General features: G+C 47.8%; 2 protein-coding genes across 9 annotated transcripts in view; one reads left to right on the top strand and one right to left on the bottom strand.

Annotated features, from left to right (window-relative positions):
• SNRNP35 (small nuclear ribonucleoprotein U11/U12 subunit 35) overlaps nt 1-11,713 on the top strand; it is a 53,614-nt gene extending 41,901 nt beyond the window's left edge. For 3 of the 6 annotated variants that reach the window (XM_055096326.2, XM_055096327.2, XM_055096325.2), the window contains 2 exons: nt 3,309-3,504; nt 10,859-11,713. In XM_055096326.2, the coding sequence (XP_054952301.1) occupies nt 3,309-3,504; nt 10,859-11,602 (940 nt within the window). In that variant the 3' untranslated portion in view covers nt 11,603-11,713. Of the gene's footprint in view, nt 1-3,222; nt 3,505-4,522; nt 5,198-5,253; nt 9,916-10,858 lie in introns of those variants that run through there. The other 3 variants (XM_008964488.5, XM_008964489.5, XM_034934763.4) reach the window with 3 other exon arrangements.
• A 3,659-nt stretch (nt 11,714-15,372) lies between these two features.
• The window catches only part of RILPL1 (Rab interacting lysosomal protein like 1), a 63,041-nt gene continuing 55,403 nt past the window's right edge, over nt 15,373-23,010 (bottom strand). The window contains exon 7 of one of the 3 annotated variants that reach the window (XM_003812100.5): nt 15,373-17,997. In XM_003812100.5, coding sequence (XP_003812148.1) covers nt 17,853-17,997 — 145 coding nt within the window. In that variant the 3' untranslated portion in view covers nt 15,373-17,852. Of the gene's footprint in view, nt 17,998-20,373; nt 21,064-23,010 lie in introns of those variants that run through there. The other 2 variants (XM_014347360.5, XM_055096324.3) reach the window with 2 other exon arrangements.

Genomic DNA, 23,010 nt, shown 5'->3' on the forward strand with positions numbered 1-23,010 from the left:
TTTTGAGATGGAGCTTCGCTCTTGTTATCCAGGCTGGAGTGCAATGGCGCGATCTCGGCTCACTGCAACCTCCGCCTTCCGGGTTCAAGTGATTCTCCTGCCTCAGCCTCCTGAGTAGCTGGGATTATAGGCGCCCGCCACCACGCCCGGCTAATTTTCGTATTTTTAGTAGAGACGGGGTTTTGCCATGTTGGCCAGGCTGGTCTCAAACTCCTGACCTCAGGTGATCCGCGCCCACCTCGGCCTCCCAAAGCGTGGGATTACAGGTGTGAGCCACCGCACCTGGCCTATTTATTTATGTTTTGAAACACAGTCTTGCTCTGTCGTCCAGGCTGGAGTGCAGTGGGGCAATCTCTGCTCATCACAACCTCAGCCTCCTGGGTTCTAGTGATCCTTGCACCTCAGGGTCCCAAGTAGCTGGGACCACAGGCGTGTGCCATCACACCTGGCTGATTTTTGTATTTTTATTAGATACCCGGTTTTGCCATATTGCCTAGGCTTGTCTTGGACTCCTGACCTCAAGCGATCTGCCTGCCTCGGCCTCCCAAAGTGCTGGGATTACAGGCGTGAGCCACCATGACTGGGCGAATTTTTTATTTTTTATTTTTTTGAGACAGGGTCTCGTTCCAGCTGGAGTGCGATAGCACCATCTCAGTTCACTGCAGCCTCAAGCTCCTGGGCTCAAGCGATCCTCCCACCTCAGCCTCCTGAGATGCTGGGAGTACAGGTGTGCACCATCAGGCCTGGCTAATTTTATACTTTTTGTAGAGACGGGGTTTCACCATGTTGCCCAGACTGGTCTTAAACTCCTGAGTTCAAGTGATCCACCCGCCTCAGCCTCCCAAAGTGCTGGAATTACAGGTGTGAGCCACTGCACCCAGCCTTCTTGTGTATTTTTTTGTCCCAGTTCTAGAGTCAGCTATTTCTCCAAGGAGCACTGGTTACTTTCATTGGAGAATGATATCAGAAACCAAGATCCGGGTGCTAGGTTATGCTTATTGCTACCAGGGTGCACAGACATTTTAATGTATATGTAACATAAAATTTACTTTTTCCACTGTATTTTCATTTATTTATTTATTTATTTTTGAGACGGAGTTTGCTCTGTCGCCCAGGCTGGAGTGCAGTGGCGTGATCTTCGCTCACTGCAACCTTCGCCTCCTGGGTTCAAGTGATTCTCCTGCCTCAGCTTCCTGAGTAGCTGGGATTACAGGCGCGCGCTATGACACCTGGCTAATTTTTGTATTTTTAGTAGAGACGGGGTTTCACCATGTTGGCGTGGCTGGTCTTGAACTCCTGGCCTCAAGTAATCTGGCTTCCTTGGTCTCCCAAAGTGCTGAGATTATAGGCGTAAGCCAACGTGCCTGGTTCTTTTTTTTTTTTTTTTTGAGCTGCAGTCTCGCTGTGTCGCCTAGGCTGGAGTACCGTGGCGCAATCTCGGCTCACTGCAACCTCTGACTCCCAGGTTCAAGCTATTCTCCTGCCTCAGCCTCCCAAGTAGCTGGGATTACAGGTGCCCGCCAGCACACCCAGCTAATTTTTGTATTTTTAGTAGAGATGCGGTTTCACTATGTTGGCCAGGCTGGTCTTGATCTCCTGACCTCGTGATCCTCCCAACTTGGCCTCCCAGTGTGCTGGGATTACAGGCCTTAGCCTCCTCGCCCGGCCGGTCTGTTTTAACTATTAAATAAAATTAGGTAGATTCACATTGTTGTGAAACCATCTGTACTATCTATTTCCAGAACTTCTTCGTCATCTCAAATTGAACCTCTGTATCTGTTAAACAATTCCTCGCCATCCTCCTAACACCCACAGCAGCCCCTGATAACCACTGCTGTACTTTCCAACCATGAATTTGACTATCCTAGGTCCCTCATATAAGTGGAACCATACAGTATTTGTCCTTATGCTTCTTTCACTTAGCATGGTTCATCCATGAACTACGTTCATTCATGATGTTGTAGCAATTAGAATTTCATTTCTTTTTAAGGAGAAATAGTATTCCATTGCATGTACTGTACATACCACGTGTGTGTGTGTGTGTGTGTGTGTGTGTGTGTTTAAAAGCATAGGGGTCGGCCGGGCGTGGTGGCTCACGCCTGTAATCCCAGCACTTTGGGAGGCCAAGGCAGGCGGATCACTTGAGGTCGGGAGTTCAAGACCAGCCTGACCAACATGGAGAAACCCCATCTCTACTAAAAATACAAAATTAGCCGGGCATGGTGGCACATGCCTGTAATCCCAGCTATTCAGAAGGCTGTCAGGAGAATTGCTTGAACCTGGGAGGCGGAGGTTGCGGTCAGCCGAGATCGTGCCATTGCACTCCAATATGGGCAACAAGAGTGAAACTCTGTCTCAAAACAAAACAAAACAAACAAACAAACAAACAAACAAACAAACAACAACAACAACATAGGGGTCTTGCTCTGTTGCCCAGGCTGACAGGCTGAACTTGAACTCCTGGCCTCAAGCCTCACGACTCAGCCTCCCTAGTAGCTGAAACTGCAGATGGCCTCCACTGACAGTGGCTACTATATATTTTCAAACATAAAATTTTAAGCTACAGATTTTTCTTTTTTTTGAGACGGACTTTCACTCTTGTTGTCCAGGCTGGAGTGCAATGGCACCATCTCAGTTCATCGAAACCTCTGCCTCCCGGGTTCAAGTGATTCTCCTGCCTCAGCCTCCTGAGTGTCTGGGATTACAGGCACATGACACCATGTCCAGCTAATTTTGTATTTTTAGTAGAGAAGAGGTTTCTCCATGTTGCTCAGGCTGGTCTCGAACTCCGGACCTCAGGTGATCTGCCCGCCTCGGCCTCCCGAAGTGCTGGGATTACAGGCCTGAGGCATGGCACCTGGCCTTTTTTTTTTTTTTTTTTAAAGAAATTGGGGCCGGGCGCGATGGCTCACGCCTGTAATCCCAGCACTTTGGGAGGCCGAGGCGGGCGGATCACTTGAGGTCAGAAGTTCGAGACCAGCCTGGCCAACATGGCAAAACCCTGTCTCTACTAAAAATACAAAAAATAGCCGGGCGTGGTGGCGGGCGCCAGTAATCCCAGCTACGCGGGAGGCTGAGGCAGGAAAATCACTTGAACCCGGGAGGCGGAGGTTGCAGTGAGCCGAGTTCGCACCACTGCACTCCAGCCTGGGCGACAGAGGGAGTCTCCGTCTCAAGAAAAAATAATAAATAAGAATAAATAAATAAATAATAAAGTAAAATGTCCCAGGTAACTGCATATTCGATAGTCTTTCTTTCAACTTAGTTGTTGAATTAGCAATTTTTCTCTTAAAAAAAATTTTTTTTAGCTTATTGTCTTCGGAGATGATAACACCCTCGTTGCGCGGGAGTAAAATTTTAAAGGTAAAACAAACAGGAAACGAGCGTCGGCGGCGAATCTGCTGCTACCAATGTAAAGGTCAGGCCGAGGCCGGCGCGGAGAATCTGCCGTCGCCTGCAGCTGCTCGCCTGTCTCCGTCGGAAGGGAGCCCAAGCTTTGCTGAGGTGAGTGGAAGCGGCTTGGAAGGAGCGGGCCCCACGCCGGAGAGAAGGAAGAGGGAGTGCGGCCCAGACGCTGTGCCCGCGCTTGTGTGGGGCGCCATGTTGAAACCTGGCAAAGGGGACGACATTCTGGGTTGCGTTGCGGGGAGTGGGGACGAGAGCTGGATTGGAAGGATGGCCCCTTACTCCCTGCGGCCCCCAGAGAAGGAGAGGGGCGGGGGAGCGGCCTCGAGGGTTGGCGGCCAGGCTGCAGGCTGGATGGGAAGGATAGGCTTTTCCACAGAAACTTACGTGTTTGCCTCCGAGGCCCACTGCGCATGCCCTGGAGGGCTCTGTGGGTCCCGCCTTCAGTTTTGCTTTTCACAGGAGGGGCAAAGTCTTTTTTTTTTTTTTTTTTTTTCCTTTTTGAGACAGTCTTGCTCTGTCGCCCGGGCTGGAGTGCAGTGGTGCGATCTCGGCTCACTGCAACCTCCGCCTCCTGGGTTCAAGCGATTCCACTGCCTCAGCTTCCCGAGTAGCTGAGACTACAGGCGCCCGCCACCACGCCCTGCTAATTTTTTGTATTTTACTGGAGACGGGGTTTCACCATGTTAGCCAGGATGGTCTCGATCTCCTGTCCTCGTGATCCACCCGCCTCGGCCTCCCAAAGTGCTGGGATTACAGGCGTCAGCCACCGTGCCCGGTCAGGAGGGGCAGAGTCTTACCCCGAAGACCCAGGAAGGAGAGAGGCTTCATTTATTTTTTTGTTTTTCCCCAGAGACAGGGAGTCGCCCAGGCTGGAGAGCGGTGGCGCGATCTCGGCTCACTGCAGCGTCGACATTTCGGTCAAGCGGTCCTCCCGCCTCAGCCTCTCAAGTATCTGGGACCACAGGCGCGACCCCACGCCCGGAGAATTGATTATTGATTGATTGATTGAAACGGGGTCTCACTTTGTTGCCCAGGCTGGTCTCGAATTTCTGGGCTCAAGCGATCCTCCAGCCTCGGCCTCTCAAAGTGCTGGTATTACAGGCGTGAGCCACCGCGTGCCTGGCCAAAAATTTTCTAAATTTGTATAATAATTTATAATTGTAATGCATTTTTATAGACACCATATGATCTAATCTTCACAAAAACCTAGTGAAGTGACATTTAGCTACATTTCACAATAAGAATCCTGAAGCTCAAAATTTACTGACCTCAAATAATCCACCCGCCTTGGCCTCCCAAAGTGCTGGGATTACAGGCATGAGCCACCGCGCCCTGGCCCCCACCATTCATTTCGGCTCTCATCCCCTGTTGATGAATAAAATGAGAATGAGGCCAGGCGCGGTGGTTCACGCCTGTAATCCCAGCACTTTGGGAGACTGAGGCAGGCGGGTCATCTGACATCAGGAGTTTGAGACCAGCTTGGCCAACATGGTGAAATCCTGTCTGTACTAAAAATGCAAAAATTAGCTGGGCGTGGTGGTGTGTGTCTGTAATCCCAGCTACTCGGGAGGCTGAGGCAGGAGAATCACTTAAACCTGGGAGGCAGAGGTTGCAGTGAGCCGAGATTGGCCATTGCACTCCAGCCTGGGTGACAGAGTGAGACTTTGTCTCAAGTAAAAAAAGAGAATGTAAAAATCGAAAAAATCGAAAGAGATTGTTGTAGGAAATCTCAATGCTGCCGGGGAGGAAGTGCACCTAGAAAGATTAATGAGAAACAATGAAACCAGCTGTTAGTATCTATAGAAGCATGCAGATGAGAGAGAGAACAAAATCCATGCTTATCCGTTTGTAATTCTCTTCCGTTTTAATTTGAAGAAGTCTTAAAGTTTTGAACAGGAGCTCTGTGTACAATAATATCAGTTTTATTTGGTAGATCCTTGTGACTCCTGACTTCAAATGATCCGCTCGTCTTGGCCTCCTCAAGTGCTAGGATTGCTGGCGTGAGCCACTGCACCGGGCCCCTTGTGACTTTTTAATGTTGAATGGGGAGGGGTTCTTTTCCTTCAGGAGAGGAGGGATGGGTCTCAGCCTCAGACACCCAGAATACTGGTTTGTGTGTTTTCTTTTTCCTATCTTTATCTCCAAAACCTTATATTTTATGAAAAGCATCAGAGGAAATGATTAAGAGCTTTAGCTCTGGAGTCCACACTGCCCCTGGTTCTAACTCCTCCACTGGGCTACTTCTTAGCTTTAGGATTTGGGGCACAGGCTGCCTTTTTGTGTCTGACCTTTTTCATCTGAAAAGGCAATAATAATATAGTACCTAAGTCCTGGTATTGTTGAGAAGTGAGAGGAGTTAAGAAGTTAGTACAGGCTGGGTTCGGTGGCTCACATGTGTAATCCCAGCACTTTGGGAGGCTGAGGCAGAAGGATAGCTCATGCCCAGGAGTTCAAGATCAGCCTATGCAATATAGTGAGACCCCATCTCTACAAAAAAAAAAAAAAAAAAAAAAAAAAATGCTGGGTATGGTGGCACATAGTGAGTAATTCCAGGTACTCACGAGGCTAGGGTGGGAGAGGCTGCAGTGAGCCATGACTGTGCCACTGTACTCCAGTCTGGGCAACAGAGCAAGACCCTGTCTCAAAAAAAATTCAAGCGATTCTCCTGCCTCAGCCTTCCATAGCTGGGATTACAGGCATGCACCACCATGCCTGGGTAATTTTGTATTTTCAATAGAGACGGGGTTACTCCATGTTGGTCAGGCTAGTCTCGAACTCCCGACTTCAGACAATCTGCCCACTTTTGCCTCCCAAAGTTCTGGGATTCAGGCGTGAGCCACTGCGCCTGGCTTTTTTTTTTTTTTTTTTTTTTTTTTTTTTTTTAAACAGAGACAGGGGCTCACCATGTTTCCCATGTTGCCCAGGCTAGTCTCGAACTCCTGGGCTCAAGGGATCCTCCCATTTTGGCCTCCCAAAGTGCTGGGATTACAGGCGTGAGCCACCACGCCCAGCCTCTTCTTTCTTTCTTTTTTTTTTTGAGACGGAGTCTCGCTCTGTCGCCCAGGCTGGAGTGCAATGGCGGGATCTCGGCTCACTGCAAGCTCCGCCTCCCGGGTTCACGCCATTCTCCTGCCTCAGCCTCCCGAGTAGCTGGGACTACAGACGCCCGCCACTACGCCTGGCTAATTTTTTTTTTTTTTTTTTTTTTTGTATTTTTAGTAGAGACGGGGTTTCACTGTGTTAGCCAGGATGGTCTCAATCTCCTGACCTCGTGATCTGCCCGCCTCGGCCTCCCAAAGTGCTGGGATTACAGGCATGAGCCACCGCGCCCGGCTGCCTCTTCTTTTTTTCACGTGGAGAAATTCCAGCCACGAGAGAAGACACAAATTGAGTTAGAGCCAGAGCCCAGACCAGGACTGAAATTGTCTCCCTCTCATCCTGTGCTCCTTCTGTCACTCCATCTGTTTTTCATTCTTTTACTGACAGCAGAGAGGCAGCCTCTGCAAAGTTGCTTGTTGATGATGACAGACATATTGCCCTCCTTTTACCATGTGGTGGGTGGTAAACAGTGTCATGTCCTGTTCTTGTTTCTCAATGATCAGGTTTGCCTGATTTGGACTAAAAAAAGTTCTATGATTTTTTTTTTTTTTTTTTTTTTTGAGACAGAGTATTGCTGTGTTGATGAGGCTGGAGTGCAGTGGCGCAATTTCAGCTCACTGCAACCTCCGACTCCTGGTTTCAAGCGATTCTCCTGCTGCAGCCTCCCAAGTAGCTGGGATTGCAGGCGCCCGCCACCACACCCAGCTAATTTTTGTATGTTTAGTAGAGATGGGGTTTCGCTATGTTGCTGAGGCTGGTCTTGAGCTGCTGACCTCGTGATCCGCCTGCCTCGGCCTCCCAAGATGCTGGGATTACTGGCGTGAGCCACTGCGCCGGGCCAGTTCTGTGATTTTTGATCAGAGTTGGTTCAGTTCCTCAGTATTTATCAGAAAGCATCCTAGGATCTGGAGCCACCAGACTGAAGAGTGTTTACTGTGTGTTGGGCAAAACATGATCAGGACTTTAGAAGTTTCAGTGAGCTGTGAGAAAGACACAGTTGCTTCATGGTGGAGGGAGCTAAATCTGGACTTGACAGGCCCAGTAGAATTTCCGCAAGTGGATATGAGGGAGATAGGCAGGGAGAGGATATTCCCAAGAGAAGAAATCATCCTGAGATGTTTGCACAAATGGTTTAGGCCAAAAAGAAAGAAAAATTGTACTGGGAAAGACATGGGGCTGGGGAATTAGGGCACATTCAAGGAAGGAGGAGCAAGCCTGGGTAGTTTACAAACAGGCTTTGTTCCTGTTGAAAGGATCAGGAGAAAAATAGAATAGGTTTTATGATGGGACATGGTGAGAGGCTAAGTGAGGGTCAGAGGTCTTTTTTTTTTTTTTTCTTCTGAGATGGAGTCTCGCTCTGTTGCCCAGGCTGGAGGGCAGTGGCATGATCTCGGCTCACTGCAACCTTCGCCTCCTGGGTTCAGTCTCCCAAGTAGCTGAGACTACAGGGTGTGCACCACCTTGCCCAGCTAATTTTTTGTATTTTTAGTAGATATGGGGTTTCACCATGTTGGCCAGGCTGGTCTTGAACTCCTGACCTCAAGTGATCCTCCCGTCTTGGCCTCCTAAAGTGCTGGGATTACAGGTGTGAGATCGTGCCCGGCCTAGTGTCAGAGGTCTTGAGTGCAGTGTCATTGATTTTGGATTTTATTCTGTAGGTGTTTGGCTTTTTTACTGAGGAAAGAAAAATTCACAGTGCACCTCTAAGTAATCACTCCCCCTATATAACCCATCAACTGAGGGAGAAATAAAGCAGAAAGATCCTTGAGGAAAATTTGAGTAAGAGGAAAAAAGTTATAGATATTTTAAGAAATATTATGGAAAAATGCTGTTAGGAATGAGAACTACTGTATATATTTCACAGAAACCTGGTTTTTTGTTTTTGTTTTTGTTTTGAGACAGGGTCTCACTCTGTTACCCACACTGAAGTACAGTGGCATGATCAAGGCTCACTGCAGTCTCAAGTTCCAAGGCTCAAGCCATCCTCCTGTCTCAGCCCCCCTAGTAGCTGGGACTACAGGCGTGCACCACCATGCCTGGCTAATATTTTTGAATTTTAGTAGAGATGAGGTCTTGATATGTTGCCCAGGCTGGTCTCCAACTCCTGAGCTCAAGCGATCGTCCCACCTTGGCCTTCTAAAGTACTGGGATTACAGGTGTGAGCCACTGCAACAGGTCAAGTTTTTTTTTTTTCTTTCTTCTTTCTTTTTTTGAGACAGACTCTCGCTCTGTCACCCAGGCTGGAGTGCGGTGATGCGACCTCGGCTCACTGCAACCTCCACCTCCTGGGTTCAAGCAATTCTCCTGCCTCAACCTCCCGAGTAGCTGCGACTACAGGCGTGTGCAACTGTGCCCAGCTGATTTTTGTATTTTTAGTAGAGACGGGGTTTCACCATGTTGGCCAGACTGGTCTCAAACTCCTTGGCCAGACTGGTCTTGAACTCCTGACCTCGTGATCTGCCCACCTTGGCCTCCCAAAGTGCTGAGATTACAGGCGTGAGCTACCGCGCTCGCCAATTTTGTTTTTTTTTTTTCTTAACTTTTGGGACTTCTTCCAGGAAAGACCTGGTTTGGTTTTTATTTTTTATTTATTTTTTTGAGACAGAGCCTCGCTTTGTTGCCCAGGCTGGAGTGCAGTGGTGTAATCTCGGCTCACTGCAACCTCCGCCTCCTGGGTTCAAGCCACTCTCCTGCCTCAACCTCCTGAGTAGCTGGGATTAAGGCGCCCACCTACCTCGCCTGGCTAATTTTTTTTTTTTTTTGGAGACGGAATTTTGCTCTTATTGCTCAGGCTGGAGTGCAATGGCGTGATCTCGGCTCACCGCAACCTCCACCAACCTAGTTCAAGTGATTCTCCTGCCTCAGCCTCTCGAGTACCTGGGATTACAGGCGCCTACAACCACGCCCCGCTAATTTTGTATTTTTAGTTGAGATGGGGTTTCTCTATGTTGGTCAGGCTGGTCTCGAACTCCTGACCTCAGGTGATCCACCTGCCTCAGCCTCCTAAAGTGCTGGGATTATAGGCGTTAGCCACTGCACCCAGCCAGCCAAGGTTTTTTTTTTTTTTTTTTGAGATGGAGTCTTGCTCTGTCGCCCAGGCTGGAGTGCAGTGGCGCGAACTCTGCTCACTGCAAGCTCCGCCTCCCGGGTTCACGCCATTCTCCTGCCTCAGCCTCCCGAGTAGCTGGGACTACAGGCGCCCGCCATCATGCCCGGCTAATTTTTTTTGTATTTTTTAGTAGAGACAGAGTTTCACCGTGTTAGCCAGGATGGTCTCGATCTCCTGACCTCATGATCCGCCCGCCTCGGCCTCCCAAAGTGCTGGGATTACAGGCGTGAGCCACCGCGTCTGGCCTCAGCCAAGGTTTTTAAGTAACATATTTCAGCATTGGCTCTACAGCGTTGCAGGTTGGTCACATAAGCATTAGCTGGGTCTGAAATATTAGTAAGCATTTTATTATTCCAGCAAAGATTCACATGAATTAACTATGTATCAGAAGGCATGACAACTGCAGTGTGCTTGCTGGGCAAAAAATTACCATTGCAGTAAATTCTCATGCTCCCAGTCTAAACGGATTATCAGCTAGGGATCTGAGAAGAAATCCCATGTTCCTTTTGAGACAAATAACCCGCTCCCGCTGCTGGGTCACTGTAGCCTTAGCTTTGTTGTCTGTTTACTGCAGAATGGTGCATCCAAATCCCTGTTTTCTCTTGTAGTTTTAAAAAAGTCTATATCTTTTAATGATGCATAGTAAAAAAATTTCCACACGAATGATGTGATATCTAGAATTTGTTTCAGAATTATCTGGGGGCAGATTATTCTGGCCACATGTGCATGGTGGTTCTAGTTGAGCCGGGTGAGAAGTTTGTGGAGGGTTATTATATGATTCTCTATGTTGGTATTTGATATTCTTGGTAGTAGAGTTTTTAAATTGCCATTTTCCACCAGCAGTTCCTGGGCTAGTTTTCCTATGATCATTTTAAAGGTTCTGAAAGGGAAGTCTGGTTTTGATCCACGTTGCCACATTGTAATGTGTTCATAGTTGGTAAGTGCCCTTCCGTGGCTGAGCCAGATGCTGCATATATGGGTGAAACCTGAGCACGCTGCCCTCTGCTTCCTGAGAGGGCATTTGTAGGAGTGGGTAAGGGCTTCTCTGGAGCACAACTGCCTGGCTTTGGTGCTGTCTCCCCCACTTACTAGCAGGGAGGACTTAGCCTCTGTGGGTGTTCCCTTCCTTTCCTGTTTTTAAGAAGGGGTGAATGATAGCATCCTTTTCATGGCATTGTTGTAAGGGTTGAATGAGTGGCTCAGAGTAGAGGCTCCATCCATGCTTGCTCTTATCATTCATAGAACATGAACGATTGGATGCCCATCGCCAAGGAGTATGATCCACTCAAAGCGGGCAGCATTGATGGCACCGATGAAGACCCACACGACCGCGCGGTCTGGAGGGCAATGCTGGCACGATATGTCCCCAACAAAGGTGTCATAGGAGATCCCCTCCTCACCCTGTTTGTGGCCAGACTAAACTTGCAGACCAAGGAGGACAAATTAAAGGAAGTCTTTTCCCGCTATGGTGACATTCGGCGGCTTCGGCTGGTCAGGGACTTGGTCACAGGCTTTTCAAAGGGCTACGCCTTCATCGAATACAAGGAGGAGCGTGCCGTGATCAAAGCTTACCGAGATGCTGATGGCCTGGTTATTGACCAGCATGAGATATTTGTGGACTACGAGCTGGAAAGGACTCTCAAAGGGTGGATCCCTCGGCGACTTGGAGGCGGTCTTGGGGGAAAAAAGGAGTCTGGGCAACTGAGATTTGGGGGACGGGACCGGCCTTTTCGAAAACCTATTAACTTGCCAGTCGTTAAAAACGACCTCTATAGAGAGGGAAAACGGGAAAGGCGGGAGCGATCTCGATCCCGAGAAAGACACTGGGACTCGAGGACAAGGGATCGAGACCATGACAGGGGCCGGGAGAAGAGATGGCAAGAAAGAGAGCCGACCAGGGTGTGGCCCGACAATGAGTGGGAGAGAGAGAGGGACTTCAGAGATGACAGGATCAAGGGGAGGGAGAAGAAGGAAAGAGGCAAGTAGAGGCCCAACAGCAGAACCCCAAAGTGAAGTTACAGTGGAAATGAGTGGAGGGGGATTGTCTTTCAACGCAGCGTGAGTCTAATGGTTGAATAAAACTTACTGATGATCATGGGGTTTGGAATAGTTTTCTTTCCAATCTGGAACTTCGGTTCAAGCAGATAGGAATTTATCATCTTCCTCACATAGTTCTAAGGACATGTTATTTAACAGGATCAAGAAGCAATTTTGTAGTTACTGGCATCTGTACAGAAGGGCATTTTCTTTTCTTTTCTTTTCTTTTTTTTGAGACAGAGTCTCACTCTGTTGCCAGGGCTGGAGTGCAGTGGTACGATCTTGGCTCACTGTAACCTCTGCCTCCTGGGTTCAAGTGATTCTCCTGCCTCAGCCTCCCCAGTAGTTGGGATTACAGGCATGTGCCACCATGCCCGACTAATTTTTGTATTTTTAGTGGAGATGGGGTTTCACCATGTTGGTCAGGCTGTTCTCGAACTCCTGACCTCAGATGATCCACCTGCCTTGGCCTCCCAAAGTGCTGGGATTACAGGTGTGAGCCACTACTCCTGGCCTGGTCTCCAACTCTTGACCTCAAATGATCCACCTGCCTTAGCCTCCCAAAGTGCTAGGATTACAGGCATAAGCCACTGCGCCCAGCCAGAAGGGCATTTGTAAGGAGCTAGTATTCAGATTTAATTTGGCAGTAGGAATTTGATTTTCTTCCATCTATTTTAAATGATCATCTTGAGTATGTGGCAAAAAGAGGTTATGACCTAATCACACTCCTCTGAGTCCTTAGAGGAAGAACACTAATCTGGTCAGAATAAATTGTATCTTTTCTATCTTTATATCCATAGCCCAAGAGTTTGCTGAATTGAAATAAAAATGGGATAGAAAAGTGAATTCAAGGAGAATGTCCAGAGCCCTAATACCAGAAGGCAGTCTGCACAGCCAGGTCAGCATTCTTGAACAAATGCACTTCCATTCTCACTCAAAATGCCGACTGCCTTTCTTCTTTTTCTGACTGACATTTAAAATTAAAAACCAAAGTTGCTGGGCTGTGATCTATGGCAGCCTTCCAGCCCTTTGAAAAGATAAAGTTTGACAGAAGTGGTGGTGAAATGAAAATGAAGAATAAGGAGTGGTCAGGATCTATGAAAGAATTACAGCTAGTTCTGATGGATTGATTTTTCCTTTCTCTCTTATCCAGTCTCTGGGGTGCTCGAGAGCTAGATCTGCTGACCTTAACTTCTGAGGACTTTGAGCAAGTACCATACTGTTCGGATGATTTTCAAAAAAGTGACATTTAGCATTTTGATAAACGGCTGTCTTTGAAAGTTCATGTTCTGAAAATTCAAGATGTTTCATGCAAAATAAATGATTTAGTACCATTGCTAGGTTTTCGCATAGGAGTATGAATCTCATGATATTATACAGGGAACTGGACCAACCTGCTGTGGCTTAAAATTGCCGTCAGCTGTTAGAACAGTTTTAGAAAAATAGGCCCTTTCCTTTGTGAATTTCCAGTACAGAATTTTATTATTTCCCAAGTCTCAGAAAACAACCTTGCAGGAAACCTTTTTGATTTCACTCACATTTAATTTACAAAGTGTTCCCTTATTATGGCACCAGAAGGGTGTTGTGGGGTAGGGTTGGTAGATTGTCTAGAAAACAAGACTGCCTGCATTAGGGAAGCCTTGTGAGATACCATCAGGACAAAAAGCAAAGCCCGTTGCAGTGTTTGTGTAGTTGTCAACTCTGAGCATCAGAACAGGGAGAGATTGAAAACATGCACGCTTGGCTGGGCACGGTGCTCACAGCTGTGATCCCAGCACTTTGGGAGGCCGAGGCGGGCGGATCACCTGAGGACAGGAGTTCGAGACCATCCTGGCCAACATGGTAAAGCCCCGTCCCTACTAAAAATACAAAAATTAACTGGGCGTGGTGGCAGGTGCCTGTAATCCCAGCTACTCAGGAGGTTGAGGCAGGAGAATGGCTTGAACCCAGGAGGTGGAGGTTGCAGTGAGCCAAGACCGGACCACTGCACTCCAGCCTGGGTGACAGAGCGAGACTCCGTCTCAAAAAAAAAAAAAAAAAGAAAAGAAAAAAAGAAAACATGCACACTGAGGCTGGGCGTGATGGCTCACGGCTGTAATCTCAGCACTTTGGGAGGCCATGACAGGTGGATGGCTTGGAGCTCAGCAGTTCGAGACCAGTCTGGGCAACGTGGTGAAAACTTGTCTTTACGAAAAACACAAAAATTAGCCGGGTGTTGGTTTTGCTTGCCTGTAGTCCCACCTACTTGGGAGGCTGAGGCTGGAGAATTGCTCGAGCCCGGGAAGCAGAGGTTGCAGTGAGCTGAGATTGTGCCACTGCACTCCAACCTGGGTGACAGAGTAAGACCCTGTCTCAAAACAAAAAACAAAAAACTTGCACACTCAGACTCCAACCCTGTACATTTGGGCTTAGTGTTCTATGGGCTGTGGTGACTTTGAAAGAAAAACAATGGTACAGCCTCCATGGTAGGGACTTTGGCAGTCTCCATGAACATGACAGAAGCAAATACTCTTTGATCTAGCAATTCTGCTTCTAGTTTATTCTGTAGACCTTTGTGTGTGTGACAGTGTGCAACACTTTTTGAGAGTAAAGGATTGGAAGGAAGCTACCTGTCCATCAGTGGGGCCTAGATAAACATTAATAAATATCACCTCCATATGGTAGACCAGGGCACTGTAGGATGTTCATGAGCACCTTCCTTGGTGTCTACCCATAGATGACAGTATCCTCTCTCCCCCTCCAGTTGTGACAACCAAAAATGTCTCCAGACTGCCAAATGTCCCCTGGGGGGCTCAGTCATCCGTGGTTGAGAGCCACTGTCTTTTTTTTTTTTTTTTGAGACAGAGTCTCGCTCTGTCGCCCAGGCTGGAGTGCAGTGGTGCGATCTCTGCTCACTGCAAACTCTGCCTCCCGGGTTCAAGCGATTCTCCTGCCTCAGCCTCCTGAGTAGCTGGGACAACAGGCGCGTGCCCCCATGCCCAGCTAATTTTTGTATTTTTAGTAGAGATGGGATTTCTCTATGTTGGCCAGGCTGGTCTCAAACTCCTGACCTCATGATCCGCCTGCCTCAGCCTCCCAAAGTGCTGGGATTACAGGTATGAACCACTGCTCCTGGCCATGAGAGCCACTGTCTTATGTACTCATATGGAGTTATTGCTATACATTTTTTTTTCTTTTTTGAGGCAGGGTCTCACTCTGTCCCCCAGGCTGGAGTGCAGTGGTGTGATCACAGCTCACTGCAGCCTTAAACTGGGCTCAAGGGATCCTCCTGCCTTAGCCTCCCAAGTAGCTGAGATCATAGGTGTACACCACCACACCCACCTATTTTTTTATTTTAATTAATTTTTTGTAGAGGTGGGTTATTGCTATGTCGCCTAGGTTTGTCTTAAACTCCTGGGCTCAAGTGATCCTCCCTACTTGACCTCCCAAAATATGGGGATTATAGGTGTGACCCACTGCACCTGGCCCTCTGTAGGATATTTCAAGGGGAAAAAAGAAAAGCACAGAACAGCATGAATATATTATGCTGCCATTTAAATAAAAAAAAAAAGGAGGGCCAGGTATGGTGGTTCATGTCTGTAGTCCCATCTACTCGGGAGGCTGAGGCAGGAGGATTGCTTGAGGCCAGGAGTTTGGGACCAGCCTTGGTGACATAGTAAGACCTTGTCCCTTAAGAAAAAAGCAAAGAAGGAATATATACACACATGTACATATATATATGCTTTTTGTTCTTGATTTTATTTTACATAATTGCATGTATAAACTTTCTGATGGATTGATTTTTCCTTTCTGTCCCGATTATCTAGCCTCTGATGTGCTCAAGAGCTGGATCTGCTGACTTATCAAAAAAGTGACATTTGGCCAGGCATGGTGGCTCACACCTGAATTCCCAGCACTTTGGGAGGCTGGGGTGTGAGGATCACTTGAGCCCAGGAGTTTGAGACCAGCTTAGGCAACAAAGTAAGACCTGGTCTCTACAAAAAATAATTAGCTGGGCATGGTGGTGCACATCAGTAGTACCAGCTACTTGGGAGGCTGAGGTGGGAGGATTGCTTGAGCCCAGGGGTTCATAGCTGCAATGAGCTATGATAGTGCCACTGTACTCCAGCCTAGGTGACAGAGTGAGACCCTGTGTCCAAAAAAAAAAAAAAAAAAGGCCAGCCACAGTGGCTCACACCTGTAATCCCAGCACTTTGAGAGGCCAAGGCAGGTGATTCACTTGAGGTCAGGAGTTCGAGACCTCGAGGCCAGCCTGGCCAACATGGTGAAACCCCATCTTTACTAAAAATACAAAAATTAGTCAGGTATGGTGGCACACACATGTAGTCCCAGCTACTTGGGAGGCTCAGGCATGAGAACTGCTTGAACTCAAGAGGCGGAAGTGTTGCAGTGAGCAGAGATGGTGCCACTATACTTTGGCTTGGGCAAGACTATCTCAAAAAAAAAGAGAGACATTTAGTGTTTAGGAAAGATAACCAAGAAACTGGCAATTTTGGTTACCTGTTGGAAGGGCAACAAAGGTGGCCAGGGGTGGGAGAGAAATTCATCAGTATACCTGCTTCTATACTCTTTGAGAATAAATTCTAATAATTCTAATGGGCACTCAGGTTTGAGAAACCCTGCTCTAACGCAGCAATAATTACCCTGTCTGATCATTTCTTTTTTTCGGCAATCTGGAAGCAGAGTCCATTCTAGATTCTGCAAATTCACCTGATGGTTTCTTTCTTTCTTTCTTTCTTTTTTTTTTTTTTAGATGAAGTCTCACTCTGTCGCCCAGGCTGGAGTGCAATGGCACGATCTAGGCTCACTGCAACCTCTGCCTCCTAGGTTCAAGGGATTCTCCTGTCTCGGCCTCCTGAGCAGCTGGGATTATAGGCATGCGCCACCTCGCCTGGCTAATTTTTTTGTATTTTTGTAGAGATGGGGTTTCACCATGTTGGCCAAGCTGGTCTTGAACTCCGGACCTCAAGTGACCCACCTGCCTCGGCCTCCCAAAGTGCTGGGATAGCAGGCCTGAGCCACTGTGCCCGGCCTTACCTAATGGTTTCTTAGCAAACTTCAGTAGAATGTTTAGAACGCGGCCCTGATAAACTTGAGTGCTGGTAGGAGGTGCTACCTCGCTCAATCTGTGAGCAACCAGCCCTGTGCCCTGGATGCTTGGTGGGTGGAGAGAAAGACAGTGTTATGTGGGCAAGCCTCCAACTCACCAGTTGCAGTAGAGCATCTGGCTCTCTGTCTGCTACTATAGCCCTGTGAGTCAGCCAGACGTGTGGTCCCCAAGCCAGCTTCCCACCTAGCACCCTTGTTCTGCTACAGCTCCCCCACCTGCCCTCCTGCATTGCCTAGGATCCCACGCCCCGCTTTCAGTCTGCTCTGGGACATCTGTCTTCTTCTTTGCAGGGGACTAAGTATATGACTTAATGAATCCTAAAAGGAAAAAAAGATGTCAGGAAAAAAAAGTGCACACAAGAAATGTTGCAACATCTCATCCTTAGCAACTTTGTTTGGTTAGTACTGCATAACTCACAGCAGATTCCAAGGCACCTGCCTTGAACATTGCTACATGCTCTAGGCATTATCAGGAACGCAGCCAGGGCGCCTGCAAAGTTGTCTCCAGTTTCTGGGTAAGAGGACCATCATCCATATTGTCTGTGGCTTTGTGTCTGAGTTGGGCTACTGAGCCTGTGACTTCAGACCCCTTGTCTGCCTGATGGATACATTCTGTATAATACGTTACCATCACAATTTCATGAATGTAACTAATGAAGATCTAGCCCTTCCATGCCTCCTGCTGAACTATGTCACCTGTGATAATAAAACCTCTACACACAGCATTTTATACAAAGCAAGTCAAACAGCAATGATAGTGGCAAGTGATGTATTTGGCTTAAAGAAGCTTGTGTTACTGAAGTTAACGCAGAAGTCTGGCCTCCGTTTGTGGGATTATTAAATATATATCCTATGGGATCAGAGTCATCTATTAGAAACAGTGATAGCCCTGGGTATAAATAAACATTTCTTTAGAGTTTGGCGTCGGTTTTTCAATGTCCATCCTCAAATCAGACAGTCTGTTTGAGGGGTCAGTTTTCAGGGTGCGTCTGCACCGAGCGGCTTGAGGCAGCAATGACCCCTGGGCTGCAGTTCGGTCGCAGGCGCTGGTGGCGGGCAGTCCGGGTTGGAGGGTGGAGATGGGCCAAGGTCACAGATGCTGCAGGGCTTCCTGTCCTTGCTCTGTGTAACCGTCATCGCGGTGGGTGTTTGCCCACTGTCCAAAGGACTCCTGGATGTGCACGTTTCTCTGCGTGTTGGCCAGGCGCTTCTTATCTCGGGAGAAGAAGCTAAACCTTTGGAAGGGAAAGCAAACACAGAAATGAGAGCTGACCCTTTGCTGTGCACGTCAAGTTTTTTGCAGTGCCGGAGACATATAGCAGCAAACTTAGAAGGGAGCAAATCAATTCAAGGTGTGAAAGACAAAGTTGGGGGTGCAGGTCAAAGTTATTCCAAGAAAGCAGCAGGGTATTCTGCGTGTCATTTGGACACGGTACGTTGGAGGTCACGCGGTATGGGCAAGGCATGCATGCTGATGTGATGTGTGAGGTGTCTTCCACGTTAGCCGCTATGGAGGATTTATCCCGTTACCAGTGGAAATCAAAAGCTGCTGAAACAAATCTTGGGTTTCTTTAATTACCCTAATGACGCAGAGAAAGGAATACTTGAAAACCGTGTGGAATATAAGAGGATTCTGTTGTAAACGGATGAGTATTTCTAATTTAAATAGTTCTGTATTTGTTTAATGTCAGTCAGGAAACTGTGGCCCAGATTTCATGGACATTACTGCTTAGATGAGGCTAAAGGAAGTACTTAAGAAAAATGAACAATAAAAAATATACTATGGGCTGAGCGCGATGGGTCACGCCTGTAACCCCAGCACTTTGGGAGGTCGAAGCAGGCAGATCACTTGAGGTCAGGAGTTCGAGACCAGCCTGGCCAACGTGGTGAAACCCCGTCTCTACTAAAAATACGAAAATTATCCAGGTGTGGTGGCACACGCCTGTAATCCCAGCTACTTGGGAGGCTGAGGCAGGAGAATCGCTTGAATCTGGGAGGCGGAGGTTCCAGTGAGCCGAGATCACGCCACTGCACTCCAGCCTGGGCAAGAGAACGAGACTCTGTCTAAAAAAATAAAATAAGTATATATATATAAGTAAAACATGGTACGCATGGTTCTCTGATATAAAATTAGGGAAACATCCATTTGCACTTTCAAAAATAGATCTAATGGTGAAAGCCTTTAGGCCGTATCACTGTAACCAGCTACAGAGCCACAGTGAGTCTGGCCTCAGACTTTAACTGAGGTAGACAGAGGTCTTTTTAAAACAGCTGTGACTGTTGCATATTGATCAGAGAGAGCCATCAGGAACTTTCAGATGCCTGAAAGATAAAGGCAGAAGTCACAAGCATACTTGAGTTTGTTACCATAGAAAAAAGAAAGAAAAAAAAAAAGAAAAAAAAAGTCACAAGCAAAAAGCCTGCAAGGTAGTCCATTTATTTTTATTTTTATTTTTTATTTTTGAGATGGGGTTTCGCTCTTGTTGCCCAGGCTGGAGTGCAATGGCTCACTGCAACCTCCGCCTCCCCGGTTCAAGTGATTCTTCTGCCTCAGCATCCTGAGTATCTGGGATTACAGGCACCCGCCACCACACCTAGCTAAGTTTTTGTATTTTTAGTAGAGATGGGGTTTCACCATGCTGACCAAGGTGGTCTCAAACTCCTGACCTCAGGTGATCCACCTGCCTTGGCCTCCCAAAGTGCTGGGATTACAGGCGTGAGCCACTGTGCCTGGCCAAAGTAGTCCCTTTAAAACAAGGTCTGCTTTGAGGTCATGTAAACAAACTAGGACCCTGGTCAGTGAACCTGAAATTGGCCTACCTTGAGGAATTCCCAAAAGCTCTTCCTAAAACTGTCCTTTGATACTACCAGGCTCTATTAAGATTCCTTCTGTTGTCACCAAGTTCTCCTCTTTTTTTTTGAGACGGAGTCTCACTCTGTCGTCCAGGCTGCAGTGCAGTGGCTTGATCTCAGTTCACTGCAACCATTGCCTCCCAGGTTCAAGCGATTCTCCTGCCACAGCCTCCCAAGCAGCTGGGATTACCGGTGCATGCCACTGCGCCCAGCTAATTTTTTTGTATTTTTAGTAGAGACAGGGCTTCACCATGTTGGTCAGGCTGGTGTCAACCTCCTGACTTCAAATGATCCACTTGCCTTGGCCTCCCAAAGTGCTGGGATTACAGGCATGAGCTGCCGAGCCCGGCCATCACCAACACCTGGGATCACAGGCGTTAGCCACTATGTGAATTATGGCTCTGAACTTGGTAAGAGATATCATATAATAGCATGTTATGTTTCCTGGGAGGCAAGAATAGGAACAAAGCCACTGCGAAATCAAAGCTTTGGATAAACTATTTTTGGTTCCCTCTGTTTGCTGGTTGCTAGTGTTGCAGCCTCCAGAGTTTAGTTTTAATCACATCTGGGTGAAAATGATTTCACTCTTCTGTGGTTACTGGATCCTACAATCACTTTCTACCAGGAATAAACTGATCTTTCATTGCAGAGCCACGGCAAGCCAAGTTTATCTGATGAAACTCTCCCTAGCGACTAAGATGCCTTTTCTCTGTGACAAGTAAGTGTGCTGGTGAATGAAGGCACAATTCTCACACTGGGTTATTTGTGAGCTCCTTCCATAGGGTAATCCAGGCAATTAGCTGGCGAAAAATACAGCAGCAACACCTCACAGTTACGCTTCACCTCTCTCTGACTCAGGTAAACAGGAAGGCCACTTAGCACTTCTGACACAGACAGAATCAAAACACTGGTCCCCTCCTCTGCCTTTCTTTTTAAAACAAGATCAAATGGCTGACTTGAAGATGGCTTGGAAAACAAAGCAGTTTAGAAAGCTACAGGGTGAACATCAAAAACATAGGGTTAGTGTCACTCGGGGACCGCAGTGGGCGTTGATTACTGACCCGTCACTTAAAGGACCTTCTTTACTGGATCATGGGCAAGGTGGTTTTAAAACAGAAACAGAAGAGACAAAAAGAATTATCGGTGACAGAGCCGAGAATTCTGAGGCTTCGCTCGAGTAGACCGAGCGCAGCCAGTGGCACAGCTGAAATCACACTCAACATCCACGTCAAATGGAGCACACAGGTGGCGGCCATGCAGCTTAAGTGGCCAGGGGGAGACAGGTCAGCCCCAGCAGTAGCCGAAGCAGACATTCCAAGGGAGCAGCTCAAACAAAACCCAAAACACACACAGTGCCTACAAGGGAAACAAGTCGTCGGACAGGCTGCAGTGTGGGGTCATCTATTATCAGTCCCGCTGCTACCATGGGCATTATGGCTGTAAAGATCCTGGTTAGAGAAGTACAGATAGACACAGAGAAGATAAAAACGGGAGGCATGAAAAAGAAACAAACTCCACAGACACCAGTGGAAGGGTTTGATTAGGGTCTAAGTTAGCGGTTGAATTGTGTCACCTGCCTCTAAATTCACTTAAAATTTTTTTTTTTTTTTTTTTTTTTTTGAGACGGAGTCTCACTGTCTCGTCCAGGCTGGAGTGCAGTGGCGCAATCTCAGCTTACTGCAACCTCCTCCTCCCGGGTTCAAGCGATTCTCCTGCCTTAGCCTCCTGAGTGGCTAGGGATTATAGGCGTTTGCCACCACGCCTGGCTAATTTTTGTATTTTTAGTAGAGACAGGGTTTCACCATGTTGGCCAGGCTGGTCTTGAACTCTTGACCTCAGGTCATCTGCCCGTCTCAGCCTCCCAAAGTGCTGGGATTACAGGTGTGAGCCACTGCACCTGGCTATTTGTAAAAAAAATTTTTGAGGCCAGGTGCGGTGGCTCATGCCAGTAATCCCAGCACTTTGGGAGGCCAAGGGGGGCAGATCACCTGAGGTCGGGAGTGCAAGACCAGCCAGATCAACATGGAGAAACCCTGTCTCTACTAAAAATACAAAATTAGCCGGGCGTGGTGGCGCATGCCTGTAATCCCTGCTACTAGGGAGGCTGAGGCAGAAGAATCGCCTGAACCTGGGAGGTGGAGGTTGCGGTGAGCCGAGATCGCGCCATTGCACTCCAGCCTGGGCAACAAGAGCAAAACTCCATCTCAAGAAAAAAAAGAAAAAAAGAAATAGGGTCCTTACAAATGTAACTAGTTAAGATGATGTTATGCTGGAGTAGGGTGGGTTCTAATCCAATATGACTGCTATCCTTATAAAAGGGGGACATCTGGACAGAGATAGCATGTGAGGAAGGTGGAAGTGGATATTGAGGTGAGGCTTCTGCAGGCCAAGGACTGCCAAAGACCCCCAGCAGCCACCAGAAATGGACAGAGGTGTGGGGCAGATTCTCCCTTACAGTCCGAAGAAGGAGCTGACCCTGCTGATGCCTTTATCGTGGCCTTCTGGCCTCCGGAAGTGGGAGACAATACCTGACTGTTATTGAAGCCCCTGAGTCTACAGTATTTTGTTACAGCAGTTCTAGAAACTGATGCAGTATATGACAGCCAGCGAGGGATGACAGAGTGGCTCCCCAGGGCTAAAATGTAGGGCTGTGTGTGGGGAACGAAGAAGGCAAAATACGCTGTGGGAGGTGGTGGTGATGCCCTGGCAAGGGGGCCTTTCAGTGTCCTCCCCAACTGCGATGAGCTGCAGGCGCCATGACCCTAAGCGCCAGGCGAGAACCAGGAGAGACTGAAGCAGAGGGGCCAGGCAGGACGAGGGCTGAGGCAGAGCCTGCAGAATCATCAGATATTCTGGTCTAAGCCCACGCTAAGTAAATGCTCATCTGTTTCTCAGCTGGGCAGAGGAAATGAAGATGAAACTCCAACCATGCCACTACAGCTTATTTTGAAAAGCTATAATTTTTTTAAAAAGTTGGTTGGATAAAGATAAAATAATTGTCTCAAATGAGGTTTGGCGATGTTCCAGGTGTTTGGATTACCTTTGATGTGCTTCACAGAGTAGCTAGGAGTTAGGAGTTGGTATCTTTTCTTTCTTTCTTTCTTTCTTTTTTTTTTTTTTTTTTGAGACAGTCTCGCTTTGCCACCCAGGCTGCAGTGTAGTGGCACAATCTCTGCTCACTGCAACCTCCACCTCCTGGGTTCAAGTGATTCTCCTGCCTCAGCCTCCCCAGTAGCTGGGACTGCAGGCGTGCACCACCCTGCTGGGCTAATTTTTGTATTTTTAGTAGAGACGGGGTTTCCCTGTGTTGGCCAGGTTGGTCTTGAACTCCTGGCATCAAGTGATCCACCCGCCTTGGCCTCCCAAAGTGCTGGAGTGAACCACCACGCCTGGCC

This window comes from Pan paniscus, chromosome 10 (genome assembly GCF_029289425.2).
Source record: "Pan paniscus chromosome 10, NHGRI_mPanPan1-v2.0_pri, whole genome shotgun sequence".
NCBI lineage: Eukaryota > Metazoa > Chordata > Mammalia > Primates > Hominidae > Pan > Pan paniscus.